The 26,644-nt window shown below is 38.8% G+C and overlaps 4 protein-coding genes across 7 annotated transcripts in view; 2 read left to right on the top strand and 2 right to left on the bottom strand.

The window, feature by feature from the left end:
- The window catches only part of LOC148718528 (uncharacterized), a 7,614-nt gene extending 2,627 nt beyond the window's left edge, over nucleotides 1-4,987 (top strand). Inside the window, exons 2-4 of one of the 2 annotated variants that reach the window (XM_088740263.1) lie at nucleotides 2,647-2,803; nucleotides 3,594-4,215; nucleotides 4,491-4,987. In XM_088740263.1, coding sequence (XP_088596389.1) covers nucleotides 3,617-3,970 — 354 coding nt within the window. In that variant the 5' untranslated portion in view covers nucleotides 2,647-2,803; nucleotides 3,594-3,616 and the 3' untranslated portion in view covers nucleotides 3,971-4,215; nucleotides 4,491-4,987. Of the gene's footprint in view, nucleotides 1-2,646; nucleotides 2,804-3,422; nucleotides 4,216-4,490 lie in introns of both variants that reach the window. The other variant, XM_088740262.1, reaches the window with a different exon arrangement.
- LOC148718519 (uncharacterized) overlaps nucleotides 1-26,644 on the bottom strand; it is a 677,830-nt gene that overhangs the window by 231,860 nt on the left and 419,326 nt on the right. The window lies entirely within an intron of this gene.
- On the bottom strand, nucleotides 8,942-11,833 carry LOC148718529 (uncharacterized). The gene is made up of 4 exons (XM_088741817.1): nucleotides 11,625-11,833; nucleotides 10,632-10,806; nucleotides 10,456-10,526; nucleotides 8,942-10,161 (listed from the first exon to the last, which is right to left on the bottom strand). Exons 2-4 carry the CDS (start codon nucleotides 10,714-10,716, stop codon nucleotides 9,247-9,249), a joined length of 1,071 nt encoding a protein of 356 aa, XP_088597943.1. The 5' UTR covers nucleotides 10,717-10,806; nucleotides 11,625-11,833; the 3' UTR covers nucleotides 8,942-9,246.
- On the top strand, nucleotides 15,366-20,391 carry LOC148718530 (uncharacterized). Of its 2 annotated transcripts, none has more exons than XM_088741651.1 (5): nucleotides 15,366-15,919; nucleotides 16,479-16,606; nucleotides 16,894-16,970; nucleotides 17,241-17,361; nucleotides 20,028-20,391. In XM_088741651.1, the coding sequence occupies exons 2-5, from the start codon at nucleotides 16,505-16,507 to the stop codon at nucleotides 20,076-20,078; spliced, it is 351 nt and encodes a 116-aa protein (XP_088597777.1). In that variant the 5' UTR covers nucleotides 15,366-15,919; nucleotides 16,479-16,504; the 3' UTR covers nucleotides 20,079-20,391. The 2 variants fall into 2 exon arrangements, with proteins under 2 accessions (XP_088597777.1, XP_088597778.1); XM_088741652.1 differs by having other exon boundaries at nucleotides 15,381-15,919; nucleotides 17,241-17,321; nucleotides 20,028-20,338.

The raw sequence follows: 26,644 nt of genomic DNA on the forward strand, positions 1-26,644 counted from the left end.
TACTAGCTGGGTAATGGTTACAACAAATTTGCTAGGGTTCATATTACATTGTTTTCATTGTCTGAAATGTGGTCAGAAACTTTAGTAATCTTTGTTATAATGGGTTGGTAACGAGCTCTGTAGTCAGGCCAAATTTCATGAGCTATTAAATGAGCTATTAATCTCAGTTTTGGTAGCTTGAAGTGGCTTAGTAATACTGCTCACAACTCCTTATCTCCTAGATATAATGCTAATGATTTGCAGGTCACCTCCATCTGACATGTTGTGTTGTGCCAGGAAATATTCCTTCAATGCCTCCTTCATGGAAGTTTTTTTGGTTTGCAGACTGCATGGCCATCTGGAATATAGGCAATTTGAGGAACTCTTTAAATTACACAGGGGTTCTCTGCTACACTTTATATTGCAGTTTTCAATAACATATTTTGCATACTCTGAAATTCAGACCTAAAACAATGGTTACATTTTTCACCGCTGACAATTATCTTAGCTAGCAGACCTCTCTGGAAACAAAGCTTCACTTCAACCAGGTCAAAAGGTCACATCTGTCAGTTGTGACTGGTAGTTTTCGATCTATTTTGCTTCTTTCTGTTTTCCAAGGTTTGTTAGCTGTTGCCATAATTATTATTGACAGCAACGGGAAATTGCAATCATTAGTTGGGTTTTTAACTTCAGATTTTGCATTTAGGCCCAATCTGGTTTAAGCTCCCAGTACTGTATAGAGTGCTTTTACAGGCAGTATTTAAAGTAATTAATATACCAATATGAAGATGGCAAGGAACTTTTTTTGAAAACGATTAGGAACATCACATGTACATAATTTTCTTTAATTTCTGATTTAAATTCTGAAGAGGTTTTCAGGCCAACTAAAAGACCATTCAAGGTATGAATATCTAGCTTACATTTAAAGGTTATTTAGGTTATTCAGATTAAATGCTTAAATGGTTATTTAGATTAAATGCTTTCATTTCTGTTTGTTTCATAGATTATTAAAAAAATAATTTACATTTCAATGAAGTATGTTGTTTTTGAGTGAGAACTGTTTAACTCCCCTCCCCTCCCCTCCCCTCCCCCACTTCAAAACGTAATTAAGGGGTCTTTATAGATTTTGAATACTGTGGAAATGTAAATGATAGTAATATTAAATTTGGATATTTTAAGATAATCATATCGAATCACCTTTTCAGCTGAACCCCGCCCTTGATACAAGACAGTTTTAATAAATGTTCAACTATTTTGTTTTTCTAGGCGAAAACTACAACATTTATGTACATTTGCCTGCCTAATACAGACACCTGTTAAATGAACAACAGACACTTTTCCTTGACCCCTGTAACATTTTCTCAGACAAAGTTATCCTCACCTAATTACCAAACCTTCTATAGTAAGTTAATTTTTCTTTCTTAATAAGAGGCCATAATTGTCAACTATAATTTAAATAAATGTAGTTAAAGTTGCCCGAGTGAAAATTTGTATTTGCTGAATGTAACTATTCATTAATCACCTGTGATCACAATCACTCACACACTCGCACTCTATGTTCCTATGAGTGGAGTATTTAAAGGCTACACCTGTGATCACAAATGAATACTAAATTTATTATAAATTATCTATAGTTTATTTGCTATAACTGCAAAATTATAGCCTTCCTGTAGGGTGACTAAAATGGTCACAACTAGGGTAAGAGCAATCTGATTATATGTTAAATTCCTGTTAGAAAGACAAATCTTTCTGTATCTAAATGCAATTTTATTGAAATATTCTGTAGACTATTGTAAATGACAATGTTGTGTCATATATGAGCCAAATATATGTCATTAATAGTATATAATTTTCACTTTAGGTTTTTATTTTAAGAAACATGCTTTTTAATTGTATCATTTATCTTTTCATTACACTGTATGTTAATTCCTAAAAAGAGCAATTGCACAGCTGTTTTTTACCATGCAATTTTGTGTTTGTTTGTATTTTGTGTTAGCAGTAATTAAATTTAAATAAAAATAAGAAAAAATAAAAATTATCTTTTCATTCAGTTAAAACTCACCATAATAATAATAGTAATCAAGGCTGTGCTCTAAGGAAAATTGAATGGAACCCAGTGTTCTGAAACTGTGTAATCCAGGGTGCTCAGCATATGCTTTGCATGGAAAAACTAAAATTTCTGAGTTGCCCAAGAGCAAAAGTAAGGCACCAGGGGCCACCGGGTGCTGCAAGAACACAGCCTTGGTAATAATGATAATTTGTTCAAAGTTTTTTTAAAAAACCTTTTTTTAATGTTTTCTGAGAAACCATTTTTTGTAGAACTTTCACAAGCCTTCATTATTGAATATGGCTACAGTGTCTGTTATTAGGCCAAAAATATTGCAATTGAATCCCTTAAATGTAATTTTCTCTGCCAAATATTATTAAAGCAGATCAATTATTAATTGATCTGTTTTAAACTTACCTTTAACTACCTTTAACTGTACTTAATTATAACATTCTATCAACATCTACTGATCACATTTGCACTCTGGCCTAAGAGCGGCAAGATAGCAGGATTCAATGCCACATGAACAGAAAATTAGTTTTATAGTACACCTGTACTTAATTTAAAGCAGCAATGTGAAAATTAATAGAAGTTTTTGTTATTTTATTATTATATTACAGAAATGTAGTATGTGTGGTGGCATGAATTACAATGCATCCAAAAGTTGCAAGATTGAAGGATGAGGGGCAGCATTCCAAATCAAACCATTTGACTGGGAAAAAGTGGCACAAAAAAATAAAACACGTCACCCAACAAGGGAAGCTGTTGAAGTATCGGGTAATAAATAAATACTGCATTTAATAAATGATAACAATCCTTATGATAACAGTCAGAGTTCAAATAAGTCCACTTAAAGTTGCTATATTATAACTTTTCCACACTCAAACAAGTAACAGTTATATGCATTTTCATTTTGGCCTCTGCTCAAAGCTGCCATTGGCCCATTTTTTGTTCTCATTAAATGAATTTCAGAATTAGTGAAAGGTTTTATATTTAAATCCCTATATACATATTTACTTGACAAGTGTTGCTGCACTGAGTACTTATTTGTTGGTGCTTTTAGATTTGGCTTACCAGCATTCATATATTTTGAGGCCTGATATTAGCAATGATGACAACAATGATGAACATTTAATAATAATAATAATTATGATAATAATAATAATAATAATAATAATAATAATAATAACAACAGCAACAACAACAACAACAATATTAAAAAATACCTTAATGGTGATGATGAAAATGAAAATGATAGAGCATTAAAAAGCACCTCAAGTGTAAATTCCTGGCTTGTAACTCTCTATTTTACTTCCTATGACCTTATTTTATTTGCTGCAATGTGATATATATTCAGAAATGCTAATGAGAATATTTCATCTTGGTTGTTTTTCAGGCAAATGTTTTATATCAACATCATGGTTGGGATGTTGTTGTTTTGTACTTCAGTAAACATGGTACTGGTACATCTGTAGATACTTATGGCACACCTGGTGCTGGGCTAAAATTTGTGGGGTTGGATAAAAGCAATGCATCAAAATACTGTAAACGTTATTTTTCTGTGTAGACGTTCATGGTAGTGATAATACCATGGATGATGACCCTGACGATCCATTAGTTACTGTCAGTTTTGGAAATGATACAATGTCCGTAATTTGTACTGGTATCGCACCAGAAGGTGGGAATGGTAGCACAGAGAATCCAGCAGATCAGACTGGGGGACTAGATGGGTGTCAGGCAGGTGGTGTGGGGCATGGGCAGTTGGCCAGTGTGGGTGTTGGTGCTGGGTGTGGACAAATGGCTGGTGTGGGAGGTGCAGCAATTGGCAATGGGAGTCAGGCATATAGCGCAGGGTATGGGCAAATGGCTAGAGTGTGGAAGGTGCAGCAATTGGTAAGGAGAGTCAGGCAGGTGGTGCGGGTCATGGGCAGATGGCTGGTGTGAATGTCGATGCTGGGTGTGGGCAAGTGGCTGGAGTGGGAGGTGCAGCAATTGGCAATGGGAGTCAGGCATATAGCGCAGGGCATGGGTATGGGCAAATGGCTAGAGTGTGGAAGGTGCAGCAATTGGTAAGGAGAGTCAGGCAGGTGGTGCGGGTCATGGGCAAATGGCTGGTGTGAATGTCGGTGCTGGGTGTGGGCAAGTGGCTGGAGTGGGGGGTGCAGCAATTGGCAATGGGAGTCAGGCAGGTGGTGCGTGTCGTGGGCAGATGGCTGGTGTGAATGTCGGTGCTGGGTGTGGGCAGGTGGCTGGAGTGGGAGGTGCAACAATTGGTGATGGGAGTCAGACATATAGCGCAAGGCATGGGTATGGGAAAATGGCTAGAGTGAAAGGTGCAGCAATTGGTAAGGAGAGTCAGGCAGGTGGTGCGGGTCATGGGCAGATGGCTGGTGTGAATGTCGGTGCTGGTTGTGGGCAAGTGGCTGAAGTGGGGGTGCAGCAATTGGCAATGGGAGTCAGGCAGGTGGTGCGCGTCGTGGTCAGGTGGGTGGTGCCTCAGGTGGCAATGCATGTCAGTCAAGTGGAGCTGGTTGTACCCAAGTGACTGATGTGAACACAGCGACAAATAGCAGTGGGAGTCTGGTAGGTGACGCTGAGGATGGGCAAGTAGCAGCAAAGGAGGGTAATGGAGTGGTTTATGTTGTTGATGGCGAGATTCTCTCTGTTGGTATTGTAGACGAAAATCGTGTGACGCTTCATGGCCATAAAATTGAAAGAGGGTTTGCTTGTGTTTTAATTACTTACATAAAAAAGCCAACTGTGCCAGCACCAGTCATTCTGGGCGATCCTGAAGAGAACAGTCATCTACAGAAAGGGATGTTCTTTGTGTTACCTATTTCCAACTTGTTTAGGTGCGAAAAGTATATCGCGGGAGACAAAGTAGTGTTACGTGCATACCACAGATCAAAAAATGTTAGCGACAAATGAGTAAAGCTTGATTAAAAAGAGGGTCTTGAGTAATGAAGTAGTGATTGCTTGTGTACATCTCCGGGAATAGGGATTCCAACTCTCACACAAACCAAAAAGCCGTTTTTATAGCGTTTTTGGTCATTCATCCAGCCTCGATACACAGCATCTGGTTTGTATCCGATGGAAAACAATTAACACAGTAGCTAATTCGCAGAAAAGCCCGTTTATTAACAGTCTCTTTTCCATCGTAGATATTTTGCCAGCATTTGACCGAGATATACTGCCTTTGAACTGCACAAGAGAAAATACGTGACGCAGTTATTAGCGCATAGGTTGTACATGATTGCAATCATTTGACGAGGATCTGTTAGGTTCGGGATGCATAATCAAAAATGCAACATATAAACAACGCCCATTTTCAGCAAGATTTGCACTAATATTTGTCAACGGAAAATTATCCGTTCCAAGAAGGGAATGGTTTTCCGAGTGCGACGCTCGGAGAAAATGACTCCATGACGAAGAAATGGTGTCCAAGGACAAATATTTAACAATTATCCCACGAGCGCGCGTTGGATATGAGATGATAGATAGCCAACGAGGCGCGAGTGGAATAACTGTTTTATTAAAAAAAAAAAACGCCCCCAAGACAGACAAATCTTCTCGACTTTATTTTGTAAGAAGAAACCCGATGTTACAATGTACAGATATTAGATTATGGTAGATTGGCTCATAGACCATAATAGCTAAGCCAATAAAAATTCTTCGATTTCATTATTCAATGATTCAGTTTTTAGTAATAGTGGATATGTTTTTTTGCCAAATTGAGGCTACTTTGTGAAGGTGTAGGATGATCGTCCGGGTGAGTGTAGTCCTGAGAAGGACTGTTGTCGGTGGCAGTGACTGACGTTTCGACAACCTGTGCGGAAGTCATCATCAGAGTCAAGTGAATGATTGTTGTCAGTAGAATATGTATGTCAGTATCATACTACACCTTCACATGTTACCCCCGGGTTCAAACCATTTACTGCATGAGGCTACTTTGTTTTTATCCTAGACAATTTTCTTACGCAAGACCACTCCTGTTGACAGACCTTTACTTCAACCTCTCAAACGTCAAAGTTATACTTTCCTTATTCAAAATATTGTTATTCTCTTCAAAAAATTTTAGCTCTCTTCAATGTTAATTAAGACAGCCCAAATTGCGAAGGGTTTGCAGATCACGGCTGTGAAGTCAGTCTATTTTGGCATGTCTGGGTTGCAATCAGTCTGGGTCTAAAATGCGAAGTTAAGCAAAATGCTCTAGGCTCCGAGTAAGGTTAATTATAGCCAACTTGCCAGGTTAGGAAGTTATAGCAGTTCCCATGAGAGCAGCCCTTTTCATGTCCGTCATCTTGAATTTTTTTGCTAGGGGGCAGCATTGGCCTGGCCAGTCATGGTTAAGCCACGAAATTTTTCTCACTTATAGAAGAGAGTGTAATATATTGTTGCTGTAAGTATCAAGTTATTTCATAACATTTGCAGAGAGTTACGATGTGCGTAAAAAGCTCAAAAAAGGAGAAAGACTTCCAGGAGAGAAGGGGAAATTGACAACGAGGTTATTGCACATTTTTGACGTGGCATTTTAATAAGGAACAACATATTATATACCATTAGAAAGCTCTTTAATAGAGCAACAATTTGATATATTTCAAGTTTCCTAACCCTTACGTGGGCAGGCGCTGGAAGCCAGAAGGTTCAGAAAAAGAGGGCATATGAACCACGAGGGGAGTGGTAGAGCTAAAACAGCTCTAAAATAAAAAATGCTTGTTCAAATCATGAGAGAATTGCTGCACGTAATGATCATCCCCCTGCAAATCCTCTCTGAAAATTTTAGCTCTCAACTCTTACGAATAACGATTTTTTAAAAATTTCCTATAAGCTGGACTTAGTGAAAATTTCAAGAGTGAGTTATAAGGACACAACTGGACTTTGTCAGTTGGTACCAATCCCAAGGCCTAAAAATCTACACTCACTTAAACGCCCGTAACTTTGCAACCGTTCATGATTAGACCACCAAATTTGGTCCACGTATATATTGAGGTTTGATCTAAAATAATTGTCGTAAGTATGAAGTGATTTCATTAATGTTCAACAGTTACGACGTGCGGAAAAAGTCGAAAAAGTTCTAAAACTTGATTTCTTTTTTTTGCCATATTCGTAAATTACTTATCATGCTAATTACTTTGGCGTACGTTTAATGAAAAAATGATAGGAGCTGAATTTTTTATGAATTTTTTAATTAAAAAAAAACTAAGATGGGGAACGTAAACAGGGGTCCACTCGTTTGAACAAATGTAACTCTTAAACCCTGCACGGCGTAGGCATGAAATTTGGCACACTAGAATATGAAGAAAGAAAAATTTGCAAGCTGTAGATATTATTAGATTTCAATGACACAAAACAGAACTACGATGGTAAGAAGTAGCGAAATGGTTTAAAAATGGATCACTTGCGATGACTGTGACTATAACTTTGTAACCAGTAATGGCTAAGCCATTAAAATTTTGCTTACTTATAGAAGTGAGTCTAATATATTGTTGCCGTAAGTATCAAGTGATTTTAGGATGAATACTCTTCGCGGAATTCGCGTTGAGAGCGATAAAAAAATGTCTTCTTCATTTATGAAAATTTTCCAAAATTCTGTTAAAATTAGGCAGTGAAGATACGGGCCTGTAATTATTTGGTTCAGTTTCATATCTTCCTTAAATATTGGCGATTTTTCACATCTAATTTTGGCTGTATATGTTCCAAGTGACATATACAAATTAAAGATTTCTGCTACGACATGACGTAGAACGTCACTTGCACACTTTAATATCCGAGTAGGGCAGGAGTAGAGGCTATGTCACTTATTGTTGGGAATAGCTAATATTTCCAGTCCAATTTCAACCGGAGTGACAGGTTGAGAAAATTCGTATGAGACGCGTGATTTACATTTCCCTAAGTAATCAGTTAAACATTTTGGAGTTGGAGGTAACTGATGAGCTAATTTTTGTCCAACCGTTGCGAAATGCTCACTGAGTATATTAGGCAATATTAGGCTAAAAAATTGCAATATGCAGACCTCTTCTCCCAACCGAATTCTAACAGAGAAATCGAAAACGGTTGTTTATCATCGAACTATCAACGGATCTGCAAGAGTCTTTAGAAATTTTGTCAGTTCACGTTGTAACTTGACCGCTTACACAGGAAAAAGCCAGCTTCCCTTTTGTATCTTAACGGCTACACGATGAAAAGAAATGAGAGTTTACGGGGTAGATTTTTACGAAAACTAGGCTTTCCAGCATGTAGTGCCTCGGGTCACGGGCCCCTTTCTCGAGGGTCCCGAACAGTTTTCTCGCTCGGAAAAGCCGTGGCAAAATCCTAAACTTATTATTACAAAGTTGTTTTATTCACATATTGTTAACATGAACAGAGCTTGTCTTGATACAAGGAGTTTTGAGGCGTATTCCCCAGATTGCCTAAAAACGGCTTAGCGGAACCAAAAAGTATCCGGGGCCTCAGAGAAACGATCCACAGGGTTCCAAAGAAAATAAAAACTGCAACATTTCGATGGTATATTACAAGGGATAACCACGAGAAACGTTCGTCGGAGACAATATTAGGTTTTGAAACACTAGTTCAATAACGGTTGAAACCTGTTGTAAAGTGCGTCCAACACTTCAAATGGCTCTCACTGTTCTTGTTAACCCAAAGGGCTTGTCCATCTTGTTATAACAAAATAAAAGGAACGTTTTTGAAGTGGAATAGACGATTTTAATAATGCTGATATTAAAGTGAACGTGAAATTTACACTCTACTTGGAAATTGTAGTCAGCCGGGAGGCAGGTGCACTGAACAAAATATTGTAAATTTTTCTTGTTTTCCTCCTCGCTGCACCATGTCACCGTTACAGTTAGAAACACTAAAGAGAATGGGAATCAATAAAAGCATTCCGAGACAAAACTAACAAAAAAAAAAATAGAATTATGGTTAATAAATACAACATATACTTTATTTTCAATATTCAAGACCGATGATCAACCCAGGGAATAGATCGACCTCAAAACAAAAGTAGGGGAGAAACATTTCCTCAGTATTTGATACAAAATGCTAATAATTGTTGCCGCAACCCTCTCTGCATTGTTTATTATCAATAATTATATTATAATACTTAAAATGTATATAATGCGACTTTCAAACACGCTGAGATAAATAAAAATTCAATACAAGTTCCATACAACGTACTAGGCTTGTAAATGGAGATATGATTAAGTCTGACTTCTCCTGGCCTAAAAATAAATAAACGACAGATTGCAGTAAGTATCATCATTTAAATCGAGCACTTTCTGGCACGCAACTAACAATCGCTCTAAACGACTTTGATAACCAAGTAATATTTGGGCACCAAGGTCACCATGACGATGACTGTCCACCAAGGCAATAGACTGACCAGCTAGTGGTAAGAAGAGAACGGTCTTTTCGTTGGCTATAAGTAGAGCTGCATTTCCGTGGAAGCCATCACACAGTGCTGATAACTGGTACACTAGAGTTGTAGGAGCATGGTCATCACAAACTCGTCTAGCCAAGGGCGAATGCACGGACACACTCACACATTGTTCTGCGACAGTGGCTGCCTCTGAGGCTGAAAGAAAACGCTGAGGTAGGTTGTGTCGACAGCGGTCATAAAGGCGGTTTCCCACCCTGATTGATGCACAGAGTAACATAACCCACAGAGGAGATAGTTCACGCGTAGGTTGGAGATCGAGCCGCTCATGCCACACTCCATGAGCAAAGATCAAAGCTATTACACTACAAGCCGAACTGCCGTTTCTGCCGTCGAGCGTTGACTGGCTAATTTCGACAGGAAATTTCCATGAAAATGTATCGCAGTGGGGAATTCCTTCACCAAGTACCACAACGTTAATTCCCGCATCTGGTACGTTTTTGTAATTAAAGGTGATTTCATCTTCAGAAAAATCACCAGTACTGTCGTACGTGCCGTCGTCAACGTCAACATCATCATCATTTTCTGCACCCTCTTCCAAAGGCAGACATTCCTCGTAGTCACTACCACTTAGTGCAGCTTTGAACTTGGTAACTGCAGAACAAATCTGACTCTTGCAAAAGGCAATTCCCTTTTTGGTACAACTCAACTTTCCTTGAAGAACCACAGTACTCATTGAACTACTTCTGTACTTCATCTCCTAGACACACGAAAAGAAAAAAGGGTGTCGCAGAGAGAAATATTAATGATACGTTACTTTTACATAGTGTCTGAATGTTTGCATGGTATGCTATGGACGCAGAGTAGTGTAAAGGAAAGTGTAAGCATATTATTGTAAAAGAGTGCACAATGCATTGCAAAAGAGTAAGAAATGTGCTGCAGTTGTGAAGCAAAGGATAGTGTGAAAACTAAAGAAATAAAGAAATAAATAAGTATGTACGTAGATAAATAAATAAATAAGCAAATAAGTAAACACAAAGATAAAGGTAATTACAGTTTCTTCCATCTCGGGTTGCAAAGATGCTTCGTTGTTGTCGCGTGGTACGTCTGAACTGCTATCAGGATCTTGACAGGGAAAAAGAACAAGAACGCTTTATCAAGATTATTCTCTATTAACAGCAAACTGTTAATGTTAAGAACAGGAAAGTCTAATGGTTATGACATGCTCACGTGCTAACTTATCCTGTAACTCCACAACAATCCTTTCAAGCCGAGGAATAGTAACATCCATGTAGAACGCTACAAAGTTCGCCATCTCTTTTTTTTACGAGGGTAATTTCTTCATTCCATCTCGTAATCATTTCATGTTTTTCAACGATGACTTTCTTGATTCTCATTGGTGGACCTATATGGACCAATGAAAACTGACTTGAATTACAAAAACAATGCATTCTCAATAATTGGTGCCAGTTTTTGGAATGAGATACCACGCAATCTAAGAGAGCTAACCAAAAAGTCTTTCAAAGCTGAAATTAAAAATGAAAAACCAAGAATGCTGGACAAAGAAAATTCCTTTCTTATTAAACACGAGATTATTCCAGAACAGGAAACTTTAAGTAATTAAAGTCAGTGTCTTCTCTCATTATTCTCCCCTCATTTCGTTTTAGCAATCTTAATATGCAGAAACTATTATAATAATATTACATGTAACTAAATCTTAATTGTTGTTAATGTTATTTAACTGATATAGTTTTATGCATAAGCAATCAATGGCCCGCCTAGATTAGCATTTACTATTTGCAAAACAACGTTTTAAAAGCAAAGAAAATAAGCGGCTTGTTGTTGTTGCTGTTGTTGTTGTTGTTCTTGATTTTAATGTCCTGCACGCTCAAGTTAGACAGAAGTAGGAAAAAACGCAACACCTCGGAAGAGGCCTGATCTATTAGAAGTTGTGAACAGTTTGCTGGTACAAATTTCTTGAGAGGGGCAGTGCTGGAGCATAGTGTCTTTCTTAAGACACCAACACAATGACCGTAGCTACTAAGCTACCCCCTATCACAAGTGTGTCTTATCTTATATAAAGTTAGTAAGTTGTACAATGTACAAGAAATACTTTATCAATGATAGAATGAAAATATACTTAGAACAAAAATGACAGCTACAAGCTGAAATACTCAACAAAAGAGACAAGTTAAATTGAGTACTAAAATTCACAAAGTTTACCTGTTGTGTTTCCCCATGGGAAATTCCCCTTCATAACTTCAGAGACAATAGCTTGCAAAGCTTCATTGCCTTCTTTCTCTTGATTGTGCTTATCTATTAGGGAAGACAGCTTATTTTTGTTTGAAGAAATCTTTTTGCGGAGGTGTGCACGCTGTTTGGACGAGTCTAAATAAGATAAAGCGTGAGTACAAATGGTAACATAATTTTGTCTGTTTAAAAAAACTTTTCCATCATTTAACAGTAGGATTGACAGCCATGTCAACGACTAGCCTCGGTCTTATACATATTTCAAAATATTTTCCTGCTACAATAAGCGGTGCTTTGTTTGAGCTACGTTGCTACATTATTGGGAATTTTTCCATGCCATGCACTGGATGCTTATTAAAGATAGAAAAGCCATCGTAATAAACGATTTCTTTTTCGTTTTATTTTGGATTCGGTAAACTGCATTCCTCTCTTGAACGTTGCTACATTGACGTGGTTTCATTCAATTTTTATTTCATATTTCTGAAACTGCAATTTTCTCTGGATCATCGCTCCATTAGACAACACATCCCGTTTGTTATGAAGTACATAAAACACGACTGCGACAACGGGAACTACAATCAAACAAGGTGTTATGATGCCCGTAAACACACGCTTATTGTCCCCTGTGGAAATAAAAATAATTTTTTAGTCGGCGAGACGTGTACAACAAGGTCACTTATGATCATAAATGTCGTGAGCATTGCGCTTTTTTTTTTTTCTTTTTTTATTGTTTCAAGCACATGATAAGCACGAAAAAAGTGGACCTCAGACGCTTCCTCGCGATTTGTCAGTCCTTATAACTAAACTTGCATTGCCAAGCTTTGATTGGGTCAAAGTTCACAACTTGCACTCTCATTAGGGCCTATCTGCCTTCGTGACAAAATTGTTTATTTAGGTGACATAAGTAGCTCAGAAACCAAGGCGTGTCCCATTTGCACGGGGAGAGAAAGTAACTGCGAAAGTTGAAGACCTCATTGCTAAGGATATAGTGGAGCGAGTAAATGGGCCGACGTCATAGGTTAGTCCTGTGGTGATTGCGCCAAAGGCATCAGGGGATATCCGGTTGTGCTTAGATATGAGGAAGGCAAATGCAGCTATCATTCGTGAAAGGATACCCATGCCGACGGTGGACGAGGTGTTGAATTGGGAAATCTCAATGGCAGTGCAGTGTTTTCAAAATTGGATCTTTGTCTGGGATTCTATCAGATTGAACTAGATGAGGACTCCAGAGATATAACCACATTTGCCACACATGATGGGTTATTCAGATACAAGAGGCTGAGTTTCGGAGTAAACTCAGCACCTGAGAAGTATCAGCAGATAATAAGACAAGTGGTCTCTGATATCGGTGGGGTTCAGAACATTGCCGATGACTTGATAGTGCATGGCAAGAATAATGAGAAGCATGACAGGCATCTTCATAAAGTCTTGCAGCGATTAGAAGAATCTCACCCTCAACCCTCAGAATTATCAATAGCCCTTATCGCATTTACGCCCACTGTACGAGAGCTCAGCGGACTTTGAAGTTTCGAAACGAGGCTCTCGGGTCACACAGGTAAAACTTTCAAGTAAAATCGAAGCAAACGGCTACGTTTAGAGGCATTTTTATGCATTTTCTTAAGGATACAGCGTGTTCTCGTCATGGTTAGACATTGTATTGCGTACGGGTGCAACAGTCTATTAAGTGAATCGGCAACTGACGAGATCCACAAGATTAGGATCGAAACCGCGGTCTTGCCAAAGAAGTTCAACTATCAAACTAGAGGCGAACAAAACGCACATAAAAAAACTCTCAAATAAAGAACTTACAAAAGACCAGATTAATTTATTGGCAAAAGGGCTCAAATTCATTTCAACACCCGCTACAAGACAAAAACAGATCAGACAACAACTATTGTGTGACTCTGATCAGTTCGCAAGGAGAATGCGTCTGATTTACATATTCCGAGGGGAGGACAAAAAACCCATCCCTGCCACGTCAAACCTACATGGATACCACCAACACAAAAATCAGTAGCCCTTGAAAGCTATTTAGAAGAGGTTAAAAAGTGACCTTTCAGAAATTACAAAGCGAAAAGATAATTTGCTTCCGGCCGAACACAAGGCGCTGAGGGCCTTGAAACGTGACTCTGAGTTAAACCTTAAAAAGGCCGACAAAGGAAAAACAACCGTAGTCATGAACAAACGCGACAAAATTTTGCCGTTCCTTTCCGAAATGACAGCCATTCCTTCAATCTTCTTTTCGTGATGCCAGGACTAAGAATTCTAACCTTTTCCTCGGCAGAAAAATACGCAGATTCCAGAGTTATATGGTCAGACATGGAGTGTTTCTGGTGTTTCTCGAGAAACGTAGACCCGATAGCCTCGTCCTGAAACTGTAACTCCGCGGACCCTTTGCATCGCAGACACAAATGCGATAAGGGCTATTCAGGATGGACAAAGTAGTCTTCATGGGTCTTCTAGTTTCAAAGTCCAACCGGTCCAACCGAAGAGAAAGTCCGTGCTGTACTTGAATCAAGCCGCCCAACCACACCAACAGAGGTTATGAGCTTCCTGGGGATGGTCGGCTTCAGTGCACGTTTTATTCCCAATTTTGCCACCATTGCAGAACCTCTACGAGTGATCTCTAGGCAGGGAGTACCCTTTGTATGGGACAGTGAGCAAGAAGCGTCATTTCAGGAACTGAAACAGCAGTTAGCCAAGGCGCCTGTTCTGGCACACTTTGACAGAGGCACATACTCGAGTGACAGCTGATGCAAGTCCGGTGGGGATAGGTGCAGTGCTAGTCCAGGAGAAGAACGCTGTGGGCAGGAGCCTTAGCAGCGTAGAAAGGAGATACAGTCAGACAGAAAAAGAAGCGCTCGCATTACTGTGGACATGCGAATGGTTCAACCAATACTTTTACGGCTCGCAGACTTTTGACTTGGTAACAAATCACGAGGCTTTGAAGGTGATTTACTCTAGAGGATCCAAGCCATCAGCACGTATTGAAGGCTGGGTGTTGCGGTTGCAACCATATAGTTACAAGGTATGCTGCGTCGCATCACGAGATAATATTGCTGATGCCCTGTCACGTCTGACAACGCTCCAAGCATCAGAGAAATGTCGTTATGATGATGAACATGTTCGGATGGTTGCTTTTAAAGCAGTCTTCGTAGCCATTAAGATCCAGAAGATAGAGAGTGCCTCTGCAGAGGATGAAGAGTTACAAGCCGTGTATAATTGCCTTGTTAAAGGAAATTGGGAGAAGGGCCCACGGTCATTTTTGATGGTGCGCAACTAATTGACGTTCATTGGTTAAATTATATTACGTGGAACACCAATTGTGATACCCAAAGTGCTCAGATTAAAGGTTTTGGAACTCGCCCACGAAGGTCACCAGGGAATCATCAAAATGAAGGAGAGACTCAGGTCTAAAGTGTAGTGGCCAGGAGTTAATAAGGCTGTGGAACGGAAGTGCCGGGAATGTTACGGGTGCCAACTGGTCACAAAGGAGACAATCACTTTATGTCAGAGTTAATGAACTGAGAAAAAGAAAGATGTGGTGTCCTGTGGACATCCGGGACTATACACAGTGGTCAGGTGACCGAGAGACATCACGAGCCACAGGTAAACGGAAGTTCAAATATTCGAAAAGGCTGGTTGCTATGGAGTGACGTAATAAACCGGATAAGTTTCCATCATCGCCTTGACAGCCTTTTTCGTTAATTGCTCGCAGTAATCTGAGTAGTTGCTTGAATTTGTACAATCTCTGTTAATGCTGGGTACAATGAAGCCTTTTGTTTATTAGGGGCTGGATCGGCCTATTGACATTTGGAGATTGGATTTCATATTAATATGCGTAAGCAAAAGCGGGAATGTTTAGTTTCCCGCGGTCGAGTGCAGTTATGGATCCCTTGAAACTTCGAAGGGTTGAATTGCTTCATTCTCCTCCAGATGACTCAAGGGAATGGTTTATCTTAAATTTCAAGAAATGTGGCATAAGAGTCAGCAAGTTTTTTGAAGTAGCCTGTTGGTGGCACATTTTCCAAGCGTTTTGTACGGTCCAGCTTTAAAAAATGGCGGAAGCTTGGACGACCGATATGTTCAGAACAACAAAGTGGCCATCGCCTCTCTATTTGGAGTTGTTTCTACCATCTTCCGGCAGAAATTCGAAGAAGGAGGAGTGGTGAGATATCTTTGGTTGATCGATAAAATAAATTCTTGATCCTGGATCAAGAAAAGCTTGGCAAACGTTACTTAGCATTTTCAAGCTAAGACGAACCGGGGTAAGTCATAACGTTTATATTTTTATTAAGATTGGAAAAAGTGAGTTTGCTGTCTTATGTTTTGTTGTGAATGCTGGTTTCACGGTGTATCAGAACTCATCTCTGCTTGGCAGGAAAATCACATAATTGGCTGAGTTTGATTTTACGCTGAGCCTCTAAGTCTTGCTACTTTAGGAGAAATTTCGGGTTTGTTTCCTTGATAGGGTCTTGACAGTATCATAATTTATTTCATTTCTATTTTTCTACGATAAAAGATTTAGATCGCCAGAGGGATGCCATTGAGAAAACTGGAATAGTAGTTAATGGAAGATGCTTTAAAGTTAAATTTCCAGGTTATTTGTGTGTGCCAATCTTGACTCTTTATATTTTTTTTTATCTTATTATTTTTTATTTTTGCAATGTTTTTATGTTACATGTCTAGCTACGTGATAGTAATTATTGAATCCATTTTATGCTTGGCAGTGTCAGAAAATATCTGGGAAAGTATAACATTTGAGATCTTTGGTGTAGCTATTTTAACTTCAACTTCTTGTTATCTTCTTGTCTTTTTTCATGACAGTTACTCTTGATTACAAAACACTGATAATGCTGCTCAAGCAAAGAGCTGGTGATGCCAAAAAATATATCAATGAACTTTGCAAGCAAGGATTGGACACAGAGTGCTGTGTATTCTGCAAAGTTATTAAGGTAGGTTATACCTGCAATGCTAAATGACATGCATCATAGTGGAATTATACAATAACACAAAACATATTCAGCCTACTGGTATTTGTTATGCAATTTATTTATAATCAATTAGTGAGAGCTTTCTTGGCTTTCTTGACTTTACAGAAAGGCAGACGAAAGGTCTCCATAAAAGTGAATATATTTTATCTGTGGTGAACAGTGATTATATATCTACCATTAGTAGTGAACATTATATGACTTTAGCTCAGTTAATTCATTATTGAGTGATACATGCAATTTATTTGTAGGAATATGCCTCTCCTGATGTTCCTTTTGGGGAAGCCTTTGCTGAGTGTTTCCTAAAGAGCAAAGCAAATATTTGGGGGTAGGTACAACTCTGCATTTCTGCATTGACATGCATAAAAAGTTCCAGCTTGCAGTATGGTATTTCACTTTCTATTGGAATACATGTCTTTAAATCTCACTTGGGATACTTAGTTTGATGGACAGTTGGCAAACTGCCGGCCGACAGTTGGCCGACAGACTTTTAGGGGAGCTGTTCTTCACTTTTACCCAGTTACCAGCAAAAATATGGTAAGCTTGGATTATAAAGGTGGAAACTTTATTCACTGTTTTTTTTTCCTGTCTGTTTCAGATGGAAGGGGTTAAGAGATGACTTGCTCTTTCTCCTTGAAGAGGAGCCATGTGATGTTAATTTATGTGCTCTGCCTGCAGTGTATGACATTTTAATTTTTAAATTCTATGCACCCATTGAAGTAAGGCATAGTCAACATTGTATCATTTAAAAAAGTCTATTTTCTTGAAGTCTTATCCTGTAACAATATTATTTTGTTTAGTGTTGCCTGGTCACTTCTCAGATATATATTTATTTGTCATATTTCTAAGATTTATATGGCATTCGGCGTAATGCCTGAGAGCTTCTGGAATATAGCAAACTTAGTTTTTCATTCACTGTTAATAGAGGGAAATTATGTCTTTCCTTTCTGGTTCACCCAGGCTGAAGTCCTTCATTCAGAGTAATGCCTGAGCAATTCTGGGATATATAACATACCTAGCTTTTCATTCATGGTCAATATAGGGAAGTGTTGTCTATCCTTTCTGGTTCACACAGGCTGAAGTCCAGGCATTCAGAGTAATACCAGAGCACTTCTGGGATTTATAACATACTTAGCTTTTCATTCATGGTCAATATTGGGAAGTGTTGTCTATCCTTTCTGGTTCACCCAGGCTGAAGTCCTGGCATTGACTGTAATGCCTGAGCACTTCTGGGATATGTAACAAAGTTTCACCTAGCTTTTCATTCATGGTCAATATAGGGAAGTGTTGTCTATCCTTTCTGGTTCACCCAGGCTGAAGTCCTGGCATTCAGTGTAATGCCTGAGCACTTCTGGGATATACAACATACTGAGCTTTTTATTCATGGTCAATATAGGGAAGTGTTGTTTATCCTGGTTCACCCAGGCTGAAGTCCTGGCATTCAGAGTAATGCCTGAGCGCTTCTGGGATATATAACATACTTAGCTTTTCATTCATTGTCAATATAGGGAAGTGTTGTCTATCCTTTCTGGTCCACCCAGGCTGAAGTCCTGGCATTCAGTGTAATGCCTGAGTGCTTCTGGGATATACAACATACATAGCTTTTCATTCATGGTCAATATAGGGAAGCATTGTCTATCCTTTCTGGTTCACCCAGGCTGAAGTCCTGGCATTCAGTGTAATGCCTGAGCGCTTCTGGGATATATAACTTACATAGCTTTTCATTCATGGTCAATATAGGGAAGTGTTGTCTATCCTTTCTGGTCCACCCAGGCTGAAGTCCTGGCATTCAGTGTAATGCCTGAGTGCTTCTGGGATATACAACATACATAGCTTTTCATTCATGGTCAATATAGGGAAGTGTTGTGTATCCTTTCTGGTCCACCCAGGCTGAAGTCCTGGCATTCAGTGTAATGCCTGAGCGCTTCTGGGATATATAACTTACATAGCTTTTCATTCATGGTCAATATAGCGAAGTGTTGTCTATCCTTTCTGGTTCACCCAGGCTGAAGTCCTGGCATTGACTGTAATGCCTGAGCACTTCTGGGATATATAACGAAGTTTCACATAGCTTTTCATTCATTGTCAATATAGGGAAGTGTTGTCTATCCTTTCTGGTTCACCCAGGCTGAAGTCCTGGCATTGACTGTAATGCCTGAGCACTTCTGGGATATATAACGAAGTTTCACATAGCTTTTCATTCATTGTCAATATAGGGAAGTGTTGTCTATCCTTTCTGGTTCACCCAGGCTGAAGTCCTGGCATTCAGTGTAATGCCTGAGCACTTCTGGGATATACAACATACTGAGCTTTTTATTCATGGTCAATATAGCGAAGTGTTGTCTATCCTTTCTGGTTCACCCAGGCTGAAGTCCTGGCATTCAGAGTAATGCCTGAGCGCTTCTGGGATATATAACATACTTAGGTTTTCATTCATTGTCAATATAGGGAAGTGTTGTCTATCCTTTCTGGTCCACCCAGGCTGAAGTCCTGGCATTCAGTGTAATGCCTGAGTGCTTCTGGGATATACAACATACATAGCTTTTCATTCATGGTCAATATAGGGAAGTGTTGTGTATCCTTTCTGGTTCACCCAGGCTGAAGTCCTGGCATTCAGTGTAATGCCTGAGCGCTTCTGGGATATATAACTTACATAGCTTTTCATTCATTGTCAATATAGGGAAGTGTTGTCTATCCTTTCTGGTTCACCCAGGCTGAAGTCCTGGCATTGACTGTAATGCCTGAGCACTTCTGGGATATATAACAAAGTTTCACATAGCTTTTCATTCATGGTCAATATAGGGAAGTGTTGTGTATCCTTTCTGGTCCACTCAGGCTGAAGTCCTGGCATTCAGTGTAATGCCTGAGCACTTCTGGGATATACAACATACTGAGCTTTTTATTCATGGTCAATATAGGGAAGTGTTGTCTATCCTTTCTGGTTCACCCAGGCTGAAGTCCTGTCATTCAGAGTAATGCCTGAGCGCTTCTGGGATATATAACATACTTAGCTTTTCATTCATTGTCAATATAGGGAAGTGTTGTCTATCCTTTCTGGTCCACCCATATTGAAGTCCTGGCATTCAGTGTAATGCCTGAGCGCCTCTGGGATATACAACATACTTAGCTTTTCATTCATGGTCAATATAGGGAAGTATTGTCTATCCTTTCTGGTTCACCCAGGCTGAAGTCCTGGCATTCAGTGTAATGCCTCAGCGCTTCTGGGATATACAACATACTTTAAGTTTTTTCATTCATGGTCAATACGGGGAAGTGTTGTTTATCTTTTCTGGTTCACCCAGGCTGAATGGAAGTTCTGCTATTCACAGTAATCCCTTAGTGCTTCTGGGATACCTAACATTCTTATTTTCTTTGACATTCACAGGTTAATCAAGGGAAGTGTTGTCTATCGGCCTTACTGGTTCACCCAGGCTGAAGTCCTGGCATTCAGTTTAATGCCTGAGCGCCTCTGAGATATTTGACTTACTTAGCTTTTCATTGATGGTTAATATAGGGAAGTATTGTCTATCCTTTCTGGTTCACCCAGGCTGAAGTCCTGGCATTCAGTGTAATGCCTCAGCGCTTCTGGGATATACAACATACTTTAATTTTTTCATTCATGGTCAATACGGGGAAGTGTTGTTTATCTTTTCTGGTTCACCCACGCTGAACGGATGAAAAATGTATAATTTGAACTCTTTTAAGATTATCATTGGCTTCTTTTTCAACCCCAGCATTATTCTTAGCAACAAAGGTCGCATTCGTTTGTTTATTACTCGCCAAAAACTATCAAATACACTCAAAAGCCTCAAATCGAAAAAAAGTTTTATAGGAGTCGACCAATCAAGTGAGCGGACGAGTGCCAATCTTCACATCATATCTACAACTCGCGCATGTGTGCAATTCACGAGATGAAAGGATCTGAGGGATTCAAGTCACTGCGCGTATTTTAATTCGCTAACACTTGAATGCGTTATCTCACGTATAATGGACTTAAAAACCAAAGTTTAAATAATCCAAAATTAAAATAACAAAACGTTTGTAGAGAAAATAAATAGATTTCAAATTCCTGACTGCATATCACACACAGGAAAGACACTCATAACAGAATATAGGTTATGCATAAGGACGATATGCATACACTAGGTATAGTAAGGGAGCGGTTTGTGGGTTGAGTCACTTATTCCATATCATACCTTCCATTATCATAAGTCACTAGGCGCATGAAATTTTGAATAGTCTATAATAATAGAATTACAGACGGAATAGTTGTTAGAAGTAACTAAAATGATTAGTAAGTAAGCCGTAAATATACGCTCCACCTGTATTTCAGCTGAATTCGAATTTTATCTTACTTCATTCAGCTAACCCTCATGCCATTCTCGTGACAAGGGACACAGTTTTATTTTAGACCCGTACATAACCGTTTTGTTAGGAGTTGTATTAATTAATATTTCTGATGCTGTCGCGCAACATACCCTGCAGGTGATAGAGGAGTACTCTATTTGCAAGCAATAAAAGAAGGAAATTTCCTTGGAATCCCTTTCGCAATGGGCTGCATCTTGACATCATATCAGTTGAGGTGCGGTTATCAACAACGCAAGCCCCAAACATGCATTGACGCAAGGGTTAAATTTTGGTCAAGAACAACAATGAAATTGCGGAAAATAATAGTTGTAACTTAGTAGTTGTAACTTATTCTTTGCATTACTTTTGCATAGTACTGTATGATGTACTAGGATCAGACTAAATTAGTTATGTTGTAAACTTCTAGTATGTTCTGGAAAAGCTTTGTAAATAAATATAAGAACCTGGTCGCGTAGCTGGAGTAGTTGCTGTTGTCGGGAGTGATGACCGACTGTTTGGAAAGCTATACCAAGAGAGAGGACTGCGTAAAAGATCATAAATTTCAAGGAAGTTTGGAGAAAACTGTGAGTAAGATATAAATCATCTCAATCCCCTACTGATTTTGCTGAGAATATACTCCTGCATGATAAAACCTGAATGATTACTTATGTTTGCAAAGAAGAAGGATTATGGAAATAGCTCAGTTTTCCGTTTTGTTGTATCTCTCAAAGAAATGAAGGTTTCTCATAAATTAATCATGACATGTCTTGAAGTGGATTATCGCCGAACATTTAAAAGAAGCCCTATGTTTTTATTTTAATATTTTCGTTGTCAAATAGCCTTGACTCCCAATATATTTGGTTGATTACGCCTCAAGAAGTGTTTGTTATTATTCACTTGTTGCACTCGTCTTCTGGGTGTAGACCATGGATTGATTTCGAGTTTTTTTTCAAACACGATCGGCCGTCGATCGATCAACGAGTTTTAAAAGGTTTTACGATCGGCCGTTCATCGGTCAACGGACTTTGTTTTAGAGTAGGGAAACATTGGTTTCTACCTTAGCTTGGAAGAACATTCTCGGCAACACAAGTTGGAACATGGCTTCTCTCGGACCGAACAGTCGTTGGTCGTCATATATCTCGCGTAGCTAGAGGCATTTCGATGCCAAAAGACCATGGTCTGGATTTAAAAAATGAGGGCTCTGAAGGAGGAAAATCCTCTTCCTCTGAGTAGATTTGGAGGATAAATGGCGGGAAGGGGGAGAATTTCTTAGGATGATCGGGGCCGGAAACTTAACATAATCTCCGTGAACATTAAAAAGTTATTTGTAAGCGGGACAAAGGAGAGAATCTTGAAGTGTTGACGGGAACAATATAGTTAACAGTACTAGCCGAAAATGAGCCAGAACTGTAACAAGAAAATACCGAAGGAAGAGGTTTACGTTTATTCTCCAAACCATCGAAAAGTGCATCCTAGACTTACTGTAGACATGTTGCTAAAGACGTGGTATTTGTCTGACCAACCTTGCCAAAAGCTTATAAAGAGATTATTCACTTCCTACGATTTCTACCACCTTGGCAATAGGAGGATTTGTTACCTGATCCAGTAGTTTATTTTTATGAGGCCATTGTCTAAGAGGGAAATCACGTGTCGCTGAATGAATCTTAGATATCCTCAAATGAAATGACCTTTGGTCAATTAATGGCTATTGATATCCTCTGGTTTGCAAATTTTACATGCGAGTCAATACTGAATACGCAGCGGTTATCAAGGTTTTTTACGGGTTTACATCTTCAGTGAGGACGTATTGGCTATTAAGAAACTAATGATCAGGTACTGATAACAGAAAAAAAAAAAAAAACAAGAAAAAAATTAGCCAGTAATGCATGGCACCAATAACAGAACCCTGAATTTTAATCACAGTACAATTGAATGGAAGTTTCAGGTTATGTTATACTGCCGGCAGAACACATTAAGGCATAGAAGTGTTGGCATTTGTTTCCAGTTGTAATTGTTTTGAATGCAGCTCCGTGCGTTTGCGACTTAATTTGAACTAACGAAGCATGCAAGTTTCTTTTTTTTCTTATAAGCTTCTATACCGAGAGTTATGCCCACCCTCATTGAAAATGCATTGTCATTTCTTAAACTGACGAAGCGAGTGTAAACAAAAATTTCAGTCGTCGTCGCCTTGAGCAACTTCACTGCTTAAGTTTCATTTTCCCGCTAAAAACGACGTCCTCGTTCCATACCCTCCGCGATTACTTGACGTCGTCGTCGTCCATTTCGTCGTGGTTGCTTAAGCTCCCTATTGGGGAAAGTGAAACGAACGCTTTCATTGTTTTTGAGTATTTAGAACCTCTGATTAAAATACCAGGGCATTCAAATAAGCATAGCTATTTTAAGTGCACTGAAAAGAATGCGATCTTAAATGAGGACATCTGAGATTTGATTTGAATGCAGTTCGAAAGAATAGAAGTTTCTCGGATGGACCCGTCCGCATGAGAGGTTGACTCACTCATATTAGATACACGATTCGATGAAAGGCTAGGAGATTTTGTATGGCCATTAAAAGATTAATTTACCTCTGAAGGGAGACAAACAACATCGTCGCAAAAACGAGTGAATACAACGAGAAAATAAAGCGCTAATTAATACGCTCGAAACATTTTCAACTGGTCAAAGATTACTTTCTGCTGAGCACTAAAGAATGCGGTCTGAAAAAGATCTAGAATCAAAGATTAAATTCGAAATATAATCTTAAATTAAACCTCTTGGCTGGATCCGTCTACATGGGAGGCTGGCGCATTATGACATAGTGGCACAAGCGATAGTAATGGCATATACATTGAGGAAGACCTTGGAACTGATTAGAGAACCCATCCAAGCATTCAGGCCATACTAACTAACCGTTCTTCAAACATGAAGAAAATTTTCAATTTTGAACCTATTAACTCAGACCAAGTGGAGAAGCTTTTGTTACAAATGAATACGCGTAAATCCTGCGGCCATGACCTAATACCTCCACGATTACTGAAGGACTCTGCATCTGTGATATCAGAGCCTCTTGCAAAACTAATTAACTGTTCAATCAATGTAGGTTACTATCCTCCACGCTGGAAAATGGGGCAAGTGAGCCCTTTATTTAACAAGGACTATTAATTTTGTAAAAAGAACGACAGACCCGTATCTGTTCTTCCGGCCCTCAATAACATATTTTTTAACGAATCCTAGCAAAACAACTTGAGCCTTTTATCACGATATATTATCAGATTTCATCTCTGCATATAGACCAGATTACACCTGTGAAACCTCTTCCGCACTTGGAATTGCTAACAGACGGCAAGAGCGAAATGGCATGATTGTAAATCCAGACAAGCAGCAGGCAATGGTGATTAGTGTGAATAGTGAATATGAATTTTCTTTTCCTGACAAGAATTCAATTGAATTATTGGGCGTAACTATCGACAAGGATTTGATAAGGTTAATTAACAACTTGCTGTTCTTACGAGATTTAAAAACACTCAGTACCAGTAATGTAAAGCTGCGTTTATAGAAAGCTTTTATTCTACCACACTTTCAATATTGCTCTCTTATTCGGCATTTTTCTGGCAATAGAAATTGTGATAAACTAGAGTCTTTGAACAAACGTATTTTACGATCTATTTTTAATGATCCACTGTTTAGTTAGTATGATATGTTAAAGAAAGCAAAGATTGGATCCTTATATACTGGAAGCTGACTTTACAAAACTCTAACGGTAATTTTCAAGAGCTTATTTGTTTCTCTGTATCCTGGATATCTAAAAGAGCTTTTTGTTCTTCGTAATTCCAGTTATTCACTGGGAGGAAAGAATATTCTGACTCTACCTATACCAAAAACAACAAAATATGGTCTTGAGTGCATCCGATATCAAGAAGCAAAAACTTGGGATTCGCCCCCGCACAGCATGAGAACAATTACATTACTTAAAGATTTTTAGATAGCCATACGGAAAATGAACTTTTAGTAATAATTTTTTTAATTATTGTATTGGTAGTGGTTCTATTTATAATCTGACAGACTTGTGTATTTTTATTTCTCGAAGATATTAGCTCAACAGAGCTACTCTGAAAATTCGAGTCGAATTAAAGTATATGTATATACGTATGTATGTATGCCATAGTGGCACAAGCATTAGCAATGGCGAAAATAAACTTTTTTCTGTAATGTTTCACAATGAAAAAATTAAGCGCTAAAGCGCTCGAGAGATTTGCAACTGTAGGTTCAAGGTCAGACTTTTCATAGATCAGTTAAAAGGAACAGCTCAATTGTTTGCAGCATTTAATCGAAATCAGTGTCTTCGAGGATGCGCTTTCAGTCAGCAAAATATAAACGCACGTCCGGGATTTTGACTGCACTGGGATTTGTGCACTCAGCTTATTACTTATCGCGTCTCCGTTTGCTTTTCTAATCCCTTCGAGGTCTGAATACTTGGAAAAAAAGAAATTGTCTTCCTCGCGGCTAAATCACGAGTTATTCATTTCCCACTAAGTGCACGATTAGTACTTTAATTGCAAAAATAGACAACAACAAAGCATTACTGGCGTAAAATCTTTTCGTAAAGAAATACTTTTCAGTTTAAAAAACTGCCCTAGCGATTGTATAGAGTGTATCGGGTGCAACGTCTTTTAAAAGTTAACTTAAAATTCACTTTACCTATTATATATTCGCCGTGTACAAAAGGTACAAAAGGGGACCTGGGAGCAGCATCATATTGTTCCTTGAGAGGCGAGACACTGTGAAAGTAGGCTCAAGTAACAAAAATTTCTGTCAAATGAAAAAGTTTTTCTTTCTGAAATACAAAAACAATCACTGATATTCCTTCTGCCGCCAAAAAAATTTGAAATTATTAAAGAAAAATGATCAATAATGGCAGCCTCGGATCTTTCTGTCTTTTCCATCTCTGAGAAGTCAATCGCCAGTACCCCTATTTATTTAATAATCAATATATGTATATATGAAAAAGGGGTAAGCTCTTGGTGTCTCTCTTCAGTAAGGAGCATTTGCTATAAATTAATCATAACTGCTACACGACTCGATGTAAGGTTTCTAGATCTTACATGTCAATCAAACGTTCCATTTACCTCTGGAGGGAGAAATTAAACTTCCGTGCAAAAACTAATGAATTCAACGTGAAAATAAAGCACCAACGTGCCCAAATACCTAGCGCGAGTAACTGTCCGAAAAGGTAACGCTTATAACGGATCTGTTAAAATGGAATAGTTCAGTCGTTTGCAGAAGTCAGTTTACACTCCTCAATTCTGGCATGTGTGGTGTGACGAGACTTCTATATATCCCACTGAGATTACAACTCAGTATACCAAGCTGCGGTGCAGTTCTTTTAAGAACTTTTAGATTCGATGGGCGATTCGTGATTATTTGAACTAAAGATTTCCTAATAATGAATGAATTGCACTTTTAGATAAATACCAAGCCATTAGCTACCCTGGAAGGCACAAAGAATACTTCCTCAAAGAAGAAAGTCTGAGACACTATCAGAAACCTCTTGGATGGACCAGTCTGCCCATGGGAGGCCCTCACACCATCAGCATTCATTGTTCTGTTGTAAACATTATGCTTAAAGAATTTGACGCCAGAGGAGAGAGAAGGGAGCAC

Source organism: Stylophora pistillata, chromosome 12, assembly GCF_964205215.1.
Source record: "Stylophora pistillata chromosome 12, jaStyPist1.2, whole genome shotgun sequence".
Taxonomy (NCBI): Eukaryota; Metazoa; Cnidaria; class Anthozoa; order Scleractinia; family Pocilloporidae; genus Stylophora; species Stylophora pistillata.